Source organism: Rhinolophus sinicus, chromosome 5, assembly GCF_057876585.1.
Source record: "Rhinolophus sinicus isolate RSI-liver-muscle chromosome 5, RSI-T2T, whole genome shotgun sequence".
Classification (NCBI taxonomy): domain Eukaryota; kingdom Metazoa; phylum Chordata; class Mammalia; order Chiroptera; family Rhinolophidae; genus Rhinolophus; species Rhinolophus sinicus.
In genome coordinates, this window is record NC_142505.1 from 110,287,068 (window position 1) to 110,305,991 (window position 18,924).

Here is an 18,924-nt window from a genome sequence, read left to right on the forward strand (position 1 = left end):
GGAAAAGGGAGAAATGACAGGCCAGGAAGCAAGAACTTGGGGCTGCCAGAGAGGACTTGCCACCTTAGATCGGGACCGCGTTTCTCAACCCCCTTAATCAAAATGCAGTTGGGATGTGTGGGTCTGAGCTCTGGGAGGCTCCTGTAGACTTCTGGCCCGTCTCACAGACGAACAGCAGTAGATGAGGTTGTGACCCCAGAGTATTTTTAGCTGCGTTCAAGCGACTCCGCCTGGTGCCCTGAGCTGGGTGAGTTCTTGGCAGGGACCGTCAGCAAGCTTGGAGGTTTGTCCTCTGAATCTCGGGGTCTCTGGACAGATAAGGAGCCGAGAAAGCAGTTGATTTAGTACGTTTACAAAAAGAACCTCTGTTCCTAAAAGTTTTCTTTTCAGTATGTCCCTCCCAGCAGCTATCTCAGAGAATCACACTCCATCTGCAGCTGATGAGGACCATGGAGGGGGTTCTTGTTGTCAGTGGGTGTTCCTTCCCACTTCAGAGTGCTTTTTTGGGACACTCGTCACAGTTGAGAGCCAAGGGCCATGGGCACAGATAGATGGTACGTGTCCCCTGAGCTCCCTCCCTCTGCCTGAGCCAGGCTGTGTGTCTCCGTCACCTCTGTTAATCTTACATATTTCCAGTGATTAACCTCTTTGGAAACAGCAGGAAACTGGAGAACAGGTGAGATTACCCTGTTTCCCCAAAAATAAGACCTAGCCCGACCATCAGCTCTAAGGCATCTTTTGGAGCAAACATTAATATATGACCCGGTCTCATATCATATCATATGACATTATATTATATAATATCCGGTCTTGTATTACAGTACAATAAGACCGGGTCTTATATTAATGTTTGCTCCAAAAGACGCATTAGAGCTGATGGTCTGGCTAGGTCTTATTTTCGGGGCAGTACAGTATGTGGCAGGTGTCATGGCCAGTCCAAGCCGTCGACAATGACTGGGGCAGGTTTTTCCTAAATGTTTTCCCATCCTGCCTGTCCTTCAACACCCTTGCCAGCCTCCCGCGAACCTGGGTGGGCCTCTCGACCACCTTAGTAGAGGGCTGTGGAAATGAGGCTCCAGGACTTTTGAGGCCCAGTAATGAAAGGCTACGCCGCTTCGGCCTGTCTCTCAGATCCCCGCCTTTGCAAGCCAGCCACCAACCGCCAGGAAGCTGGGCCGTGTGGACAGGTCTGGGGCCTCAGGCCTGGCCGAGCACCCAGCCTGGAGGCAGACCCTCTGGCCAGGCTCTGCCTGCATCACAGAGCCCCCAGCTAAACAGACTGTTGGGGTGGTTTGTCACGGCCATAGACACCCCCCACCACCACCAACGCCAGGCCCTGACCGCCTGTTCCCAAGTCACATTCTCAGCAGGTCGGCCCGGCTCATTTCTGCTGAGCCAGCTCGTCAGCTCCCTTCTTGTCAGTGACCTCTGGGTCACTGTGCTGCCTCTGTGAAGCCATGCAGAAGAGAAGTGGGGACCAAAGAGCTGCATCTGTGCTTCGCTGAGTCCAGTGTGTACTTACCCTGCGCGTCTTTCCGGGACGGGTCCTGGGCTCCTGCCTGCTGGCACAAGGAGCTTCAGGCTGCCTTGCGTGAGTGGGCCCCTCCTACGTCTACATTTATATTTTGTACCATTTTTCATAGAAGGCTCCAAAACTGTATAAGCTACCCACAAAACGTGTGAGCGGCCCCTTTCCAGATGGGAAAAGTAGCTGTGACCCACTCATCGCGCCATAGGAATTCTGTCGGGACCAGAAGGTTCTCAGCCTGGGAGTCTTGCAATGCAGGCAGACGGGGCACTGAGAGTGAAAACGGTCCAGTCACCAGGAAAACAATCAAATGTGTATGCACATAAAAGCTTCAAATGACGGCAGCAAAATTTGACAAAAATTAAAGGGAGGCTAACATAGTTCTGTCAGTTGCTGAGAGAACAGCGGCTAGAACGAAACAAAGAAATCAGGACAGACAGAGGCATGAGGAACATTAACTGGCCAGATCCCAGGCCACCTTTGTCAGACACTGTCCCAAGAGGCAACTGCCTATTTCACCAGCAAGTTACAGCAGGTGGGGCCCTGCCCTGCCCACCTTCCCACCTGCAACACTGTCAAAAGAAGTGGCAGAGTTCCGTGGCACACCCTCCAGTGGGTGGTGGCCATCCAGAAGTTTCTCGGAGACACCACGTGAAGTCCTTAAGGACCAGATTGCTGTCAGCAGGCAGAAGGCACCCCTTTGTGGGGGGACATTGGAGGTAGAAACAACGCCCCCGATTCCCTCGAGGAGAGACCCCGGCTATGGGCCTTGGGAGCCAAGTTGGCAATAGCGCGGCCCCCTGCCTCCTTCCACCCATGGTGACGTCCAGGCTGGGGTGGGGTCTGGGAGCAAGTGGTCAGTAGGACACAGGGCCTAAGAGCCGTCTGAAGACAGATTTTCCTCAGCTTCCCTAGAGACACCACCCCGTTACCCCTGGGGACCCACAGCGTCCTAGGTCACTGGACAGTGACAGGCATTGGCGTCCTAGGGAAAGGCAGACATTGCACAGGACACAGCACTGGGCTAATTGTCCTCGGCCTTCCAACGACAGGGAGAAGCGTCCGCCCTGGACAATTGGCGCGTGCTCAGCCTCTTCCTCAGGGAGGACAGCTTGTCCCCCAGCACCTTCCGCAGCCCTGCGCCGTGTGAGCCGCAGGCCCGGTCCCGCCGCACAGCCGGGAGCCTCCCCGTGAACATCTCCCAGCGGGCCAGCGCGTCCACAGCTCTGTCCACCCGTGCCAGCTCCTCCTCTGTCACCTCCCTCTCCAGGGCCTGGATGCACGTCGCCAGCCACCGGCTGTGCTCTGCGATGGCCTCCGAGGCCGTCAGGGAGTCCAGCCCGTCCTGGGGCTCCAGCTCTGCCGAGAAGGTGTGGGTCCATGCATCGGGAGTGAGGGGCTCGGACATGCTGGTACCAGGCTCCGAGTCGCTGTCACAGCACAGGCCTGAGTCCGCGCTGCACGGCGGGCTGTCCTCCGACACGGACGGCTCCCCCGCCTGCTGGCCCGGCAGCATCCCTGCCACCGCTTGTGTCCAGGTGTGCAGTCTCTGCGAGGGAGAGACACCGGCGGTTTTCTCTGCTCACTTAGCCAAGGGGACCCCATTGTCCCCAGCTACCCAGGCACATGGTGGGCTCGTGACGCAGAGTCCTGACAAGCACTTTCTGAGATGAGCCAGACGCAACAGTTCGCAGGAGCCCACTCACAGACTTGGGCCTCGCAAGCCCGCTGCTCAACCGCCGTCAGTCAAAGTTAAATTACACAGAGTTTACAATTCAACTTTCAAATTATATTAAAAGCAAAGGGAATAAATGCCCCAAACTCCAATCACTTCCTCGTTTCCACTGCACTTTCCTCTGACCACTGCTCTGGGTTGTCCCCGCCTCTCTGTGTGGTGACCACAAAAATGTGCTGCTCTGCCCAACGCTGCCTTCAGTGACAGCCAGAAACCGGCCGTGGTGACAGTAGTCACACCGTGGAAACTGGCAGCCTCCACGTATCAAGGCTTTGTGTTTACAGCTGTCACCAGCACAGGGCCACCTGGTGCGAACAGACAGCAGAGACCTTTCCTGTCCAGGTCCTCGGTCATCACTGTCACTACCAGAGTCCTCAGGAGCTGACCCAATGGCCAGGACTAACCAAGGCTCTGGGGACCACGCGGGCAGCTCCAGGGTCCTGCCGGGCCTCCCCCTCCTCCGAGGGGCACAGGGGCAGCCAGGGTCCACACGGGCAGCCAGGGTCCTGCCAGGCCTCCCCTCCTCCGAGGGGCATGGCTGTGACAGCTGCCCTCGTCCCCATTCGGGGGTGGAGCACCCCTTCATCCTCAGAGCCCCCCCAGTCACATGGATGAGGCTTCCGTGGGGAAAGGGAGTGGGCCTGACATTTCAGGCAGTTCTCTAGGTGGAAAGGAGGGGCTACTCTCCAGGGCGGTCCAGAGGCTTCCCTGGGTCAGAGGTCAGGGGTGTAAGGGCAGGGCATACAAGGCCTGGATGTTCGTGTCAGATGGGTGAACAAGACCCGAGGAAGGATAGAAATGAGAATCCAGCCCTTTCTGAGACCTGAGGCTGACCTTGTTTACCTCACATGCACCGAGAGGATCACAAGCCACTTCCTTCTGACACTGCACTGGTGACAACAGACAGCCTTGCCTGGACACTGATGACCGTGCCCATTCTGACCTCATGAGGACCACCGTTAGCCCCTCTGCAGCTGTGACTCGAGGACCCGCCGCCTCACTGCAGCCCTCCACCTTGGGCTCCCCACTCCAATAGGCAGGCCACTTCCTCCACGTTCCTTGTATTCTGTTCCCCTTGGAGCCGTGCAAGGAGGCAGCCTGTGACCTGGAAATGCCCGGCCCACTAGTTCAGAGGGTATCAAAGTGGAGTCCCCGAGCAGCGCCTGGGAACCTGTTAGAAATGCAAGTCCTCACCCGGCCCAGAGGCACCGAGTCTGAGACCCGCACCTGAGTTCAGCACTGGGACCATCACCGAAACCTGGACCGTCAGCGAAACCCACACTTTGAGACCCGGCTGCCTGTCTCCAAGAGGAACAAATGGGCTTCCGGAACCTCCAATACGGTGGAATTCATTTAAAGCTTTTGGCTTAAAATTTTTGATTTTGAAATTAAGCCGAAGCTACTTGGTGATAGGCCTCTTTGCCTTTATTTTAAAATCAGTGTTTTCATCCAAAGGTGGGTTTAAAGATAAAAATAAACACCCACTGCCTTTGAACTATGAACTCAGAGTAAAATTTCTGAGTTCATAACCTATGAAACCTATCGCAGGATAGGGTTTCAACCTGCAGTGGAGCAGCTGACTCACTTCCTGGGGCCGCGGGTACTGTAGCCCGGCGGTGCCTCGTGCCGCCAGGAGAGGGCGGCGTGGCCACGCTGGCCGCCACTGCTGTCCCCTAAGTCTGTTTCGGCTTCCTCCCGAGGGGCCTGCCCTTCCTCTGGGCGGCAGTGAGCGTGCAGAGAAAAGGCGGCGCGGGGGACCACACCACCCGTGTGCCCTTTCGCGATACAAGATCCCGTGTGAGCTGAGCGCCAGGACAGGGTCCTGCACTGAGCAGTGCTCCGTGGACCTGGCTCTTGTTGACGGAAACAATCCATTGCCCCTTGTCCCTCCTGCACCGTGCTACCTGCCCCGGCCTAAGGACACTACGTGCTGCCGGTGAGGCCAGTAACTCCCGGAGAGCTTGACACAGTGACAGCTCCCAACCCCCACCCCAGCACACAAATCTACAAACGACACCCCTCCGTTCCCACTGACTCCCTGGGGTGCCCGCTCTGCAGGCCAGGAGCCCAGCTCACCTTGTACCTCTCCACCAGCTTGAAGCCCAGGATGTGCTGCAGCTTCCGCAGGCAGATAGGACACAGGTCCAGGGGCCGTCGCAGGGCCTCGTCCAGGCTGAGCACCCCCTGCATGAGGCAGCGTAGCCAGCGGCAGCTCCCCAGGCCGAGTAGGTGGCAGAGCTCGTGGCATGTGACCTGAGGGAGAAGGCCCCACTGTCCCTGCAGCCTTGACCCCTACCACCCAGGGCAGCCCCTCCCGCCCCCACACTGCCCACACAGGGCGTGGATGACAGCTCTGGGCTGCAGGGACGCAGGCGATCTGGTGTGGAGCTTGAAAGCAGACAGACGGGTTCAAATCTCAACCCTGCCACTTCACAGCTGTGTGACCTTAGGCAAAGGACTTGGTGTCGCTGAAGTGAACGATCTCCCTTGTCATTGGGAGGACCAGACAGTGTAAGTGGCTGGACACGGCCCAACAGCTATCCGCTCGTGTCGTCCTGTCTGGTCCCTGGAGCTCTCCAGCACCCCCAGGCCTCCCGCTGGTGCCTTTCCTTGCTCCCATCTCCTCCCACCACTGTGCAGCGCCCCTGCACCCGTCCTCCAGGCCCACCTTGCAGCACTGGACCATCGCCAGGGTGCTGAAGCATAGGGTCCGGCCTTCGTCCCGCAGGGTGGTCTCGGGGTCGTCTGCCACTACCTGTGCCCCAGCCGGATCCAAGGCGCTGGGCCTCACCTTCAGGAGCTCCCCCGAGAACCGGGCAAAGCTGCAGATGCCCACCTCTGGGGAGGCAGTGAGAGGAGGCTCCAGGGGCAGCCTTGGCCTCAGGAGCCCAGGGGCAAAGCCACCCAGGTCCTGAAGGCCCGGCCCTGCCAGCATGTCCACGTGACAGCGACCAAGGGGCAGAGTTGCAGCCTGAGGGGCTTGGACGGGGGCTGCAAGTTCAAGAGCAGCTGTTTCCATGCACACACGTTCCCCAGGATGGGGCTCTCGGGTGACAGCCAGGAGGGGTTCCACGCCCTCGCCTGTGCCCAGGGTGGGATGCCAGCTCACCATGCCCCGGGAGGAACGTGCCAAAGGTGAAGCTCCAGGCCTCGCAGGGGTACAGGTCGGACAGCGTCAGGCCCAGCATGCACAGCGCGTCTCCCGGTTTGCTGTTCTTCAGGAAGTCCAGGATACCCTCTGGGATGGGTGGCAGAGGCACGTGAGGAGGAGGCCGTGACCCCGTGTCCCAGCCCCGGGCCCAGAGCAGACACACTCTGTCACCCTTCTTCCTCTGCCTCAGACCAGCCCTTCCCAAAGTCGGACATGAGCTAGTGACACTGTGAGAAACGGTCAGACTGAGCAGCCGGGCAGCACAGTTGGAGTGGGGATCACCGGCCTGGGCCTCAGGGTCTCCGTGTCCCACGCTGTTAGGAGAGCTGGGTGGACAAGGTGTGTCCAGGGTGCTCAGTGCCATCAGAGTGAGGACACCTGAGAGAACATGGGCCATCGAGTCTGGTGTTCAGAGGGACAGCGCCACCGCAGCCACGCGGTAGGGGGGACAAGCTGCCTGGCCAGCTGATTGACAGCCCCAGAGACACCCACGTCCTACACAATGGTCCCTCGCGTGCCAGAACGCACTTTGTGATGACATTAAAGGCCTTAAAATGGGACCATTATTCTGGATCATCCAGGCGGAGCCAAGGACAGCACCAGGTTCCTGGTTGGAGGGAGGCAGGAGCTCAGAGCCCTGAGGGAGCTGCGCTGCCCACTGTGAAGGCAGAGGGCAGGGCTCAGCCACAAGCCAAGGTGGAGGGGTCCCTCGACTCTCCCCAGAGCCTGCCGACCCCTGGATTGTGGTCCCCAGAACCGTATGACAACGAATGTTCTTTAGCCCTCTGTTTGCGGTGACTTGTGACAGCAGTGGAGGGCACTGGTACAGCTCCCAGGGGTGTGGGTGCAGCTAGACAGGCCGAGGCCGGGGGCTGAGCCTGGAGCAGGGGCCAGTGAGGACGAGCCCGGAGCGGAATGGCCAGCGCGGGCGACACCGGGACAGGGTCTCAGAGCGATGGAGCAAGGAGGGCGAGGAAGCCACGCAACCCAGAGAGAAGGCGAGAGACGTGTTCCAAGGGCTTTAGATAAAGGAACGAGCGTGTGGGCAGAGTGGTGTGGATGGGAATAGCAGCTTGCAGAGGTCCGCTGGGATGGGCGGGGGCCGGGTGAGGGTGTGGGAGCAGGGCGGCCTGCTGCAGGGCGGGGAGCGACTCCCCTTTGATTGTACTTCCTCTGCCAAAAGGAAGCAAGGCCAACATTGGAAAGGAGCAGGAGCCGTGAGGGGCAGGGGCGCGGACCCCTTTGGGCTCATGGTCACGCATGTGAGAGACCCCTCGGCGGTGCGTTTTTCCACAGCTGCCATGCAGATGGGAGTTGGCCTGCCCCAGGTGTGCACAGGACGGGGAGGAGGGCAGGAGAGATATGATGAAGCAACATGAGACCAGAGGACAGGAGGCAGATCGGGGCTGAAGAAGGTGGGGACCCACAGGTGGTGCCTGATGGACAAAGCCCGTTAGTCAGGGAGCTCACTAGACAGGTGAGCTGGGCAGTCAGGGAGGCCTGGTGACTCAGACGCCGAAATCCCCACGGCAGGCGACGCGGCCACACAGCCTCAGCCTTGCTGTCCAGAGGGATACGGATGAGTTGGATGTGCACCTGAATTCTAAAGTTTACTGATTTTAAAGTAAAACAGATCAAATTGATTTTAATATTACTTCATTTAACCTAAAGTAGCCAAAATATTATTTTAACGTGTAATCAAATATTTAAAAATTAAAAGCTTGTTTGCACTGCTTTTCATACTGAATCTTTAGCCCCATGTGCATGTTGCACTTAATGCATAGCGCGTGTCGCCAGCCACATTTTGTGTTCAGTAGCCACACGTGGCCAGTGGCTGCTGCCCTGGACAGCACAGGTCTAGGGTGTGACCTTGGAAGTGAGTGGCTGAGGTCTTGAAAGAAAGGCCAAGGAATTTCAGCTCTTAAGGTGACGATGATGGTAGTTATAGGTTGAATTGTGTCCCCCAAAATACATATTGAAGTCCTCATTTCCTGTACCTGAAACGTGACCCCGTATGACAGGATCTTTGCAGATGTAATCGAGTTAAGAGGGGGTCCCTACCATGGCCCTAATCCAGTAAGTCTGGTGTCCTTATAAGAGGAGACAGACACATAGGGAAGAAACGGTGTGATGACGGGGGCCGAGACTGGAGTGATTCAACTGCAAGCTGGGAACCCTAGGCCTCCCGGGGCCTCCAGAAGCTGGAGAGGCAGAAAGGACCCTTCCCTGGAGCCTTCAGAGAGAGGACGGCCATGCTGACACCTTGGTCTCTGAGACAATTCATTTCCGTTGTTTTAAGCCACCCAGCCTGGGGCACGTTGTCACGAGCCCCAGGAAACTAGTAGAATGATCTAAAGCAAGCCGATCTGACCGCCAGAATTTAACCCAGCGTAACCTCTGGGCTGTACCTGCTTGTTGACCCTTCCAGACTCCGTGCAGCCCCTGAAGTGTGGGTCGGGGCAGCCGTTGGCTTACTCAGCAGGTGGGGGTAAAAAGCATGGAGGCAACACTGGTACCTCGTACGCTCCTGGGGCAGCTAGGACGGACACTTGGCATCTCCTGAGTCTGTCAGAGGCACGAGTCAGGTGGAAGCCACGGCAGGCGTGATGGCACTGCATGCGTCATGGAGGACAGGAGGGGTGGGGAGACTGGGGGCAACAGGCAGGGAGCCCCAGGCCCTGCATCTGGGCACGAGCCACGGCCCACCATTGCTCTCTGGGCCCCACTCCAGACCCTCAGGGATGGGGGAAGGCTGTTCCCAGTGAGCAGGAGGTGTCTCAGAGTGACCAAACCTGAAGCCTGGGACACAGAAAGGAACATGCCACCATCAGATGGCACCCATCCCAGCCAGGACGCCCTGTCAACCCGGAAACAAACTCCTGCCTGGAGAAAAGTCATGTCATCCCAGGCCTCGACTCCTCAAAAGTTAAACAGTAAGTTCTCCAGCTAACAACCAAAACGAGACGCGCAGTGAGGCAGAGACGGCAGGCAGGCACCAGCTTGCCAAACAGGAATCACCCAACACAGGACGAAAAGCACTGTGTTCATGGATGGAAATGCTGACCTCAGACATTTTAGCAGGGAACTGGAAACCATAAAAAAGGGGCGCTGCTAATTGGAAAAAGAATCCAGTAGAAAGTAGAGAACTGAAAAACTATGGTAACGGAAATTAGGAACTCGACACACGGTATAATAGCGGATTGGGTGAAGCTGAAGAGAGTAAGTGGAGAGGATAACTCATGGGCAAAACACAGGAAAGAGAAGGTAGAGAGGCGAGCAGGAAGGACTGGCAGGAAGCCACGGGCGCAGGCAGTGTGTGCAGGCAGACGGCGGCTGAGCACCTCCCACACAGATGGAACCGTCGGTCCCCTCGCCCCAGCCCACCCTGCGGACCTCCCTCACCTTGAGTCTGGGCCTCATACACCTGAGTGCCCAGCCCACCTGTGCCACCCAAGCCGGCTCCCTTTCTCCAGCTGCCAGCGGCCCCAGGGATTGGAGGGGAGGGGGCTCTTTTAGACCTTGGAAGGCCTGACCCAAGCCTGCTTCCGGGCTCTGCGTGCCCTGGAGTTTCCTGGCAGACACTGGGCTGTACGGTCGAGTCTGCACACACTCCTGGGTGGGGAAGGAGCCCTCATCTTCGTCCTCCTGGTCAGAAGGCTGGGAAATAGATGTTTCCCACCAACAAGAGGGACGGACAATCCTTCCTTCTCCTGGGCTCCTTCCTCCCACCTTTGCCGTCCAGAAAAGACCTTCTGACGAGTGGGGGTGGCAGGAGCCTGCGCCACACTCACCTGTGTGCAGCTGCAGCCTGTCAGAGTCCTGACTGGGCCGTGACGAGCAGCGGATGGACGCGGCCGGCACAGAGGGCAGGCACCTGACCTGTAGGCCCAGGAAGAAGGCCTCCGTGCAGCTCTGCAGGGAGGCCAGCAGGGCGCTGCCCAACAGCCCCTCACTCAGATCTGGGGGCAGAGCAGACCCGTCAGCCCTGCCTACTCCCCAGAGCAGCCCCCCAGGGTGCCCAACACTAAGGGATACCCCGCTGGCCCCGTCTATTCCCCAGAGACCCCCCCAGGGTGCCGAGCACTCAGGGATCCCTCGCTGGCCCCGCCTACTCCTCAGAACCCCCCAGGGTGCCCAGCACCCCAGAATCCCACCCTAGCACCAGCTTCTAGACCAAAAAGGCTGACTTGGACCTGCCTTTAAAGAGTGGTGAGTCAGGCACAGAAATGAGACATTAAAGCACATCATTTTTTAAAAGGTAAAATAATAAGAAGGAAAATGGAACAAAGGCCAATGCCCAGGTGAAGACCAGTGATCACAATCGCAGCTGGACAGGAGGCCCCCAATCCCTAGCCCCCCAGCACCATATTTCAGGCCCCGCCTGGGGTCCAGGTAGACACCCCGTGCTCAGTTCACGCCCTTGTCTCCACAGTGGGGTCCTGATGGCTCTAGGACCCCAGCTCTCCAGGACATGCCCTCCAGCTCTTCACCCAGTTGTGTGCCCCCAGCCCTCTGGGACACGGGGTACATGCCCCCCAACCCTGGTACCGATTGGCTGTAGGTAGATATGCTTCCGAGCGGGGCCCCGCCTCCTGGTCAGCAGGGCAGCGTGGAAGGTCTCAAAGTCCTCGGGGGCCTCGGGGCGGCTGAGGAGCCAGTCGAAGGCCGTGTAGATGAACGGGGTGCAAAACAGGGTCCTCTGGGGACTGTAGGCCTCGGCCAGGAAGAGCCTTTCAGCCGGGGAGAAGGCAGACATGTAGAGCTGCTGCAGGGCTGGGTCTGTGGACACCAGGGCGTCCTTCAGGGCCCGGGGGCCGAGGCTGAACTCCTGGGCTGGCCGGCACTGCAGCATGGTGGGCCTGGCCACTCAGGAGGGGCGGAGCTGCTGCAGCCCATGAACCCCCAGGGGACAGGGACAGCCACAATCTTGTCTAGAACCTTCCCGAGGGCTCCCTGCAGATGAACACTGGGGGCCGGCTCTGCCTGGCGTTGGGCCTTCTCAGCAACAGCGAACGGTGGCGTGGACACCTCTCGCCCGTCGGTGCCCTGCAGGGGACATGCACGCTGAGCGCTGAGGCCTGTTCTCAGACAGGGGTAAGGGGCCTCATGGGGCTGTCAGAGGGAGCCCGGGCCCCCCAAGACACTGCACTTCCACCCAGCAGAGCCAAAGGATGCCGTTTTATTTCATCCCCCTCTGGCAGGCTGGGTCCTTCACCAGCACCCAGTATGGAAAGGGTCCTTCCCCACAGCACGGACACGTGTTTCCCCAGAACGTGGCTAGGCCACAAGCCCTACGGGAACCCCACAGAGGGGCCCACAGGCCTGGTGAGGACAGCAGCCCAACACCCACTGCCCCCCCCTAACTTTGTCCAAGCCCCAACAGGAAGACCACCCACCAGGGGGCCCCTCCAGGCAGGACACTGGCTGCTCCAGGCCCGCTGTGATCACCATCACCCGTGGCCCCCCGCACCTCAGATCCCAGCCACAAGCTTTCCTGGCAGGGCCCATGTGCCCAAGAGAGGCAGCCATGATCCCCGAGTCCACGTGGCCAGGCTGACCAGCCAGGCAAGCGTATGTGGGGAGGAAGACAGCCCCCATGGTGCCCAGACCCAGAAGTTTCCTGGGCACTCCCTAGGGGTGGGCACACATGCCAACCATGGAACGCTATAAATGGAGAGATACGCAAAGCAAGAAAGAGCCCTTTAGCTGTTGGGATAGACCAGGCAGGAGAGAAGCTGCCATGGAGGGACAGATGGGCTGGGAGTGCGGTGATCAAGTCACCTTACAGACTGGAATTCTCCTCCTGAATTGGGCGTGGGGACTGGCGTATTGTGTGTGGGACAGAAACACCCTGCAAACCTACCAGTGAACGGCTGGCTCTGGTCACAGAGCCTGCTGTGGACTCTGTGTTATGTCTCGGTCCAAAGACACATGATCGGCAGGGGTCCTAGATGGGGTGGGGGATCCTCAAGGGACAGAGAAGGAGGGGTGAGGAAAGAGCAAGCGAGAAACCAGGGAGAAGAGGGTGCAAAGCGCAGAGAAAAGGGGGCTCAGAAGAAGAGAGCAGTACGTGCTGGCTCTTGATTTAGAACATCAAGCCAGGTATGCAAAACCTCTCTGCAGAGGAGAGTGAGGCCTCCCAGCCGGAGCTGGACAGCAGCACTGGGCCTTGTTTCTGTGAGTAGAGGGGAGGAAATAGCCACACTCCCTCCGCCAACCCCAGTTTAAAACGTGCACCCGGAAAATCACTTCATATGCACATACGCATGTATGTGTGTCCACCTGTGTATGTAAATACATATACATAGATACATAGAGAGGGAGATTTGGTATATAGAATTCATCAACTCTCCTCTGGAAAACTATCTAGCTATAACTTTTTGCAGGATATTATATACATATATATGTATATACATACACAGTTTTCCAGAATTAAGAGCTGGCTTCGATAAGGGGCGGGCCAGGATTGAACGCCCACTGAGATCTGTCCCAACACAGAGAGCTAGGTTTTGCTTTCTGCATATAATTTTTTTTACAAATTTAAGATACAATTACATGTGCAATCATATCCTTTTGACTTAGTACATTATGAGTATGTTCCCAAATCCTTAAACATTCTATAAAAAAATGCCATTTTGTAACAGCTTCCCCAAAACACCGTGATGAAAAGCTTGGTACATAACCCTGTGTTTCCATTTCCTTGGATAGATTCCCAGAAGAGAAGCTAGTCTGTGCAGATGTTTAAGGAATCTTGATTTGTATCATCAAACTGCTTTCCAGAAAGGTCATGCCAACTTACGACCCCCTCAGCCCCTGAAATTCTTAGTAGTCAATCAACAGCAAACAAAAATAATCACCAAGAGCCCTGAATCCCCACCATGCTCCAGGCGGGGCTTCATCGCTCTAGGATATGTGTCTAGTCCCGCCGGGCGTCGTGGGGTGTGGAGGCAGGACCCCCTGCTTTCCTGGCCCAGAGCTCACTGGACCAAGCAAAAAGGAGGAGGTGCCCAGAGCCTGCCCGACTTCCACCCTGCACCCAGAGCTGCCTTGAGCACCTGACACCTCGTGCATCTCACCAGCCTATTTTTGTATCTGGAGGCAGGTGACGTGACCCCCGCAAATGCTCCTGGCTCCTCTGAGACTTTCCACTCACCAACACCCCCACCACACCGAGCTGGAGTGAGAGGCCTAACCACCAACAGTCACCTCTAAATTTTTCCCTAGTATCATAGCTGCCTAGGAACCACTATTTCCGTAACTCAGCGTAGCCTATAAATTGTGTGCTTGGACACCGGAAGGGTCCGTGTCACAGCTTTCTAAAGCAAAAGAAAACAAGACGGGCCGATGTCCTCAGGAGGCCCGAACCAGCCCCAGACGACACCCTCCTCACAGGCCGCCGTCCCGTGAACCCCAAGATGACTTTGCATCCAACACCTCATCTGAACTCACAACCAGCTGAAACGGAGCCACCAGGATTCACCGGTCTTATAGCCAAGGAGACAGGCTCCGAGAGGGAGGCCACATGCCCAGGGCTGCACAGCTCGGCAGAATCCAGACACGGTTCTCACGACTCCTAGGACAGTAGCCCTCGTGTGCAGGAGCAACTCCTGCCAACACCCACTCCCCTCACCACCTCCCAGACCCACTCAGGGGCGCCACTGCCAGCAAACACCTCTAACCCAGGCCAAGCCTCGGGAAATGAGAAATGCCTTTTTACCAAAAGTTCAAAGACCCCGCCACATCCATCCCAGGTCTGACTTGGACCTAAACTGTAAACCTCAGGCTCATCTCAGCAGTTCAGAGAGAACCAAATCACGTGGCATGGGAAGGGCCACAGCAGGCAGCTTCTCCAGGGCGCCAGAGGCTCGTGCAGGGGAACCAGTGACTACAGACCCTGCGACGGAAGGACCCCAGACATGGCAGCATCTGCAAAGGAGGCAGCCAGGAGCCAGCGCTGCAGTTCTCTGGTCGTAGGGTCCCCTGTACTGACACCCCTAGGGGCCCCCAAGAGCTCCTGCCTGTGTGCACTCTATCTCCCAATACTCCCTGTTCTGAACTTAAAACCGAGAAGTGTGTGACACACAAAAACACAGTCCTGCCTCCGTCAGCATCACACTCATGGGGGCAAATAACGTCTCAGGACAGTGACAATGGTTCTGACCTCACAGGTCCACTGCAGGGTCCCCGGGACACACCTGGAGAACAGCGTTTCCTTTCGGCACCCTCCTCCCTGGGACAGCTGTTTGCACACCTACGAGCTCCACAGAGAGCACATGTGTGTTTGGAACATCCACGTAGGACACCCACCCAGAGAAACCCCACAACGCCTGCCCCAGCTCACAGCCTCTGGCCACAGCCGCCTGAGAAGCGCTGAGAGCAGGGAAGAAGCGGCCAGGTCCACACTGGACGAGCCTGGGCTGGTGGCTCAGACCCAGCACACGGCTGTTGGAGCCTCTCCGTCCTTCCACATGGGTCCTACTCTCTCTGGGTCCAGACGTGGCCGTCCATCTGCCCGGACAGCATTTCCTCTCAAGAAGCCTGTGTGGCCTCATTCATCTTTCTGGGTCACTCCCGCCTGACCCTTCTATTCTGCTAGGTCATTTCTGCACAAGACTCGTCACGCAGAAGCTGGCCGTGTCCCAGAAGCCGGGTGCCACCGGAGGGAGCCGCAGTCAGGGCCAGCCCTCTCCACTATTCACCAACCTGCTAATCTTGGCAATGGTGGGTGCGCGGAAGGGAAACCTCCAACACCAGGCTGCCGGCTGTCCTTCGGGCTCTGCCACTGCCTGTCACTCTCCTCTGCCTATCACTGCAGGACAGCACTAACGAGCACGCGACACTTGCCATGCACCTGAGCTCCACTGCGTTGGCAAATTCCAGCCTCACAACCCTGTGACGTTTCAGGCGCTATTTCAGGTCACATGGCTGGGCAGTAACTGGCCCCCATTGCAAAGCCATGACTCACACGGGAGCCCAAATTCTTAATATGCTAAAGGGGTTTCAGAAGCAGAGAAGGTCTAACTGTCGAGGTGGGACAGCAGTGGTGTCTCTGCCCTGCCCTACTGATACTGGGGCCACTGCCAAACTTTTCAGCCAGGCAGCCCTTCCTCTGGGGAGCCTGCAGCGTCCTCTCAGCCTCTGTTTTGCCCAAAAGCCGGGAAAGGGCATGTCCTGGCCACTTCCTCCCCCAGGAAGGGTCTGCCAGCGGGAAGGGCAGGTTGACCGGCCAGGCGAGCAAGGGTGGGTTGTCTCCAGCCTGGAGCCTGGACCCTAGTTCCCCCATCTGCCTGGACAGATGCCCCAGCCTTTGGGCAAGAAAGGACGCTCTGATTCTTGTCACTGAGTGCGCTTTACAAAACATGCCAGGAGCTGCATGGAGCTATTCATTAGCTGTCTGCCGGAACCTTCCAGACCTACTGATTTGCCCCTCGCAGAAAGAGCCCCTTGCAGTGCAGACCTGCGCTGTACAGGGTTTGAGGTTTCACACTTCTCAGAAGCCTTCCATTTGCTAGGAGGGGCACGGAGGGTTCAGACCACAGGTCGCAGGTCCCCTCGGCCTCCTGGCTTCCTGTTGAGTCTGCTGTCACTCGTGGGCACCAACTCCACTCCTGACACCGTTTCCTTCCCTGTGACAGAGGCAGGGAAGGACCCACATCTGCCCTCCTTCCAGCGCGCTCCCAACACACCAGAGGCTGGAGAGCAGCCCTCCAGGAGCCTCCAGGCTCCCAGGGGACACCCCCCACCGCCCACCCAGCTGGCCCAGGCCAGGAAATGCCTTCTTGCCTCCTGCCTGGGCTCTCCCCCTGCCCGTTGGCTCCCAGCGCCAGAATAGCAAACAGCACCCCGGCGCCCTTTCCCGGAAAGCGGATGGCCCCAGCGGTCGCTGAGTCCCCTCCCTTCCCCTGGCCTGTTCTGGGCTCCCCTACCCGCCGCCTACCCTCTGAGAGGTCGGGGTCGGTCCTGGAAGCCCCAACCCTGGAGCTGAGCGCAGCGCTGCACCAAGCCTTCCTTCTGCGCCTGCCGCGACCTCCCCACCTCCTGCCCCGGTGCGCCCTTCGTTTCCCCTCCGGCCTCGTGCAGCGGCTCGTTCGCCGCCGCCGGGGCGTCTTGGGGGCCAGCGCGGAGGGACCTGCGCTATGACCCAAGGCTTCCCGCCCGGACACTGCGCGCTCGGCTTAGCGTGCCGGCGCTGCCCACCACCACAGCACGGCGGTCCCCGCTCGGTCCCCGTCGGGGTCCCCGTGCCCCGGTGCTCCCCGCTGCGCGCCCCCATCCCCCCACCCACCTCGCAGCCTGGAGCCTCCCGGCGCCCCTCTGTTCCGGCCGCGCGCCAGACTCCTCTCGGCTCCGCCGGTCCCCACTGCGCCCCCTCAGTCCTCCCACGTCCCCCCACTCCCCGCCGTGCCCCTACCTCGCAGCCCCACGAGCCCGCAGAGGCAGCGAGGACCGAGCACAGCGTGGACACTTGGCGTGGGCCACGAAAATCGAGGAGGTCCCGGCGTGACGTCAGCACGGAGCGGCAGGGACCGAGGCGCGACCGGGAGGCAAGTGTGAGGCCACCAGGCAGGAGAGGGGGCGGCTCTGCGCCGGGGCCACACCCCGCCTGCCGGTCTCACCGCAGGGCCCCTGGCGGGCGCACTGGCTGGAACTCCTGGGCCCCGCACGTGGCTCACAGACCCTGACCTCTGCTGACTCCCTGCAGGGTGGGTGGGGTGCACCTGATGCTCCCAGAAATACCTGGGGGAGGAGGGGGTTGGAGCCCGAGATCTTAAAGCTAATCAGGTGAGGGAAGTAAAGGCAGATGACCCCACGTGAGAGGTCATCGGAGCTCCCGGGAGACGGCACTGGCATCAGGGTTCCCCGGTAACGTGGGGGTGCAACTCCAATATATGACGCGCAGCCTGGCCGTGTCGTCACTGCCCCTGGGAACCCCCTCTTCGTGCGGCAGCCCTGCTATGAGAATGTAATTACCATGTTTTTCAGAACGTTTTACATACCAGGCACAGCATGCTAAATGTTTGACGTGTACCATCTTCTCTGCCTTGTAACAAGCCTGAGGCAACTGTCCTTTTTGTCCTCGACAGCCTCACCAGGAGCCCCACCGGGTGGGCCCTGAGAGCTTTACTGCGCGTCTGCTCCTCCAGGTGTCGCGGAGGGACCAGGCACAAGCACTGTGGAGGGGCAGGGGGCATGTCTATATGGGGACCCAGAGAGGAGGGGGTCCTGGAGGGGCAGGATGGGAAGAGGCCTTTGGACTTGGCGTCCTGGGGGCTTCTGGGGGCTTCCTTGGACGAGGCCGTGCTATGGAGGAGTGGGGCAAAGTCGCATGGGGAGGCCTGAGGGTGATGGCTGGTGGGAACTTGGAAGCCCAGACTGCTTTCAGGATTCGCGGTGTGACAGGAGGAGCGAGCGAGGGCGGAAGCTCAGGGGTGCAGAGAGGGAACGTCCTAGGATTGGGGTAGGGGCTGCCCTCGCCCCTGGGCAGAGATGGTTCATTCCACTGCACAGCAAACCCACACACCAATGGAGCATCCTGTTAAGGGGGCGCAGCTGCCTGGTTGGGCGGGGCCTGTGGGAAGCAGCTCTGCCCTTTGTTCTCAGACCCCTCCCAGCCTGGGGCTGGAATCCAGTGGGTGTCCTCCGACTGTCTCCCTGCCACCACAGCTGGGAGGGACCCTGAGGGACAGCCCTGGCACTGCGTTCCCAGGGGTGAGGCGAGAGGCTCCCTTCTGGGGTCAGGGACGCCTGGCCCCCCTCAGCCCAGCGGCTACAGGCCGATGGGCTCCGTACACTGGGCCCTGCTCCTCTGGGCTGCACCTCAGCCAGAGACTGGAAAGTGCTGTGTTCCCGGGACCCTCCCCCAGGCCCAGGGACACCAGGCCTCCTTCCTGATAGCCCACTTCCCAGGACCTGAGGCTGGTGGTGTGCCCATCACCCCCTGGGAAGCACAAGGATGAGGGAAACTTAAGTCACTGTAACTGGAAGTGGACTGGGCGGCAGGCAGGGCCCCAGAGTCCCCTAAGGCTGAGCAGGGCGATTTCGCCCTGGTTTCCTGTCTGTGGGATCCAGACAGAGGTGTTAACTGACGCAGCTACACTAGCTCTGGGTTACGACTCAGGAGGCACAGTGAACAGGTGAGGTGGGGACAGGCACCCAGGCCGTGCCCAAGGTCACCTGGGTGGCCAGGAAGACTCCACCTCCTGGCCCCTCTAGCTGTGTTGGGGTCCACCTCCCAGCAGAAGCCCCCACTCCCCTGTACTTTTGGAAGCTCAGGAGCCCCTCCCTGGCAATCTACCGTGCTGGGGCTGGGCCATGGCCAGCTTCCAGGTCTCATTCCACTCCCCAGGGGTCCTGTCTAGGGGCAGTGGGCTGGGGGAGTTCGCTTGAGGGAAGGAGGGGCTCAGTCTCCACACACACCTTGCATGAGGGCCACCTTTTCTCCTGTGTCCAGGTCATCATGGCTGGTCAGTGGCCTCCTGCCAGCGGCCAGGAGGGTGGCACCCCACTCTG

At 59.0% G+C, this 18,924-nt stretch overlaps 1 protein-coding gene across 6 annotated transcripts; it reads right to left on the minus strand.

Annotated features, from left to right (window-relative positions):
* Positions 1 to 1,819: 1,819 nt before the first annotated feature.
* On the minus strand, positions 1,820 to 17,592 carry AMZ1 (archaelysin family metallopeptidase 1). 6 transcript variants are annotated; one of them, XM_074313997.2, is made up of 8 exons: positions 16,826 to 17,592; positions 15,872 to 16,040; positions 10,963 to 11,460; positions 10,206 to 10,373; positions 6,373 to 6,501; positions 5,932 to 6,101; positions 5,340 to 5,516; positions 1,820 to 3,077 (listed from the first exon to the last, which is right to left on the minus strand). In XM_074313997.2, exons 3-8 carry the CDS (start codon positions 11,264 to 11,266, stop codon positions 2,553 to 2,555), a joined length of 1,473 nt encoding a protein of 490 aa, XP_074170098.2. In that variant the 5' UTR covers positions 11,267 to 11,460; positions 15,872 to 16,040; positions 16,826 to 17,592; the 3' UTR covers positions 1,820 to 2,552. The 6 variants fall into 6 exon arrangements, with proteins under 6 accessions (XP_074170098.2, XP_074170095.2, XP_019613135.3 ...); XM_074313994.2 differs by lacking the exon at positions 15,872 to 16,040 and having other exon boundaries at positions 10,963 to 11,193; XM_019757576.3 differs by lacking the exon at positions 15,872 to 16,040.
* Positions 17,593 to 18,924: the final 1,332 nt, after the last annotated feature.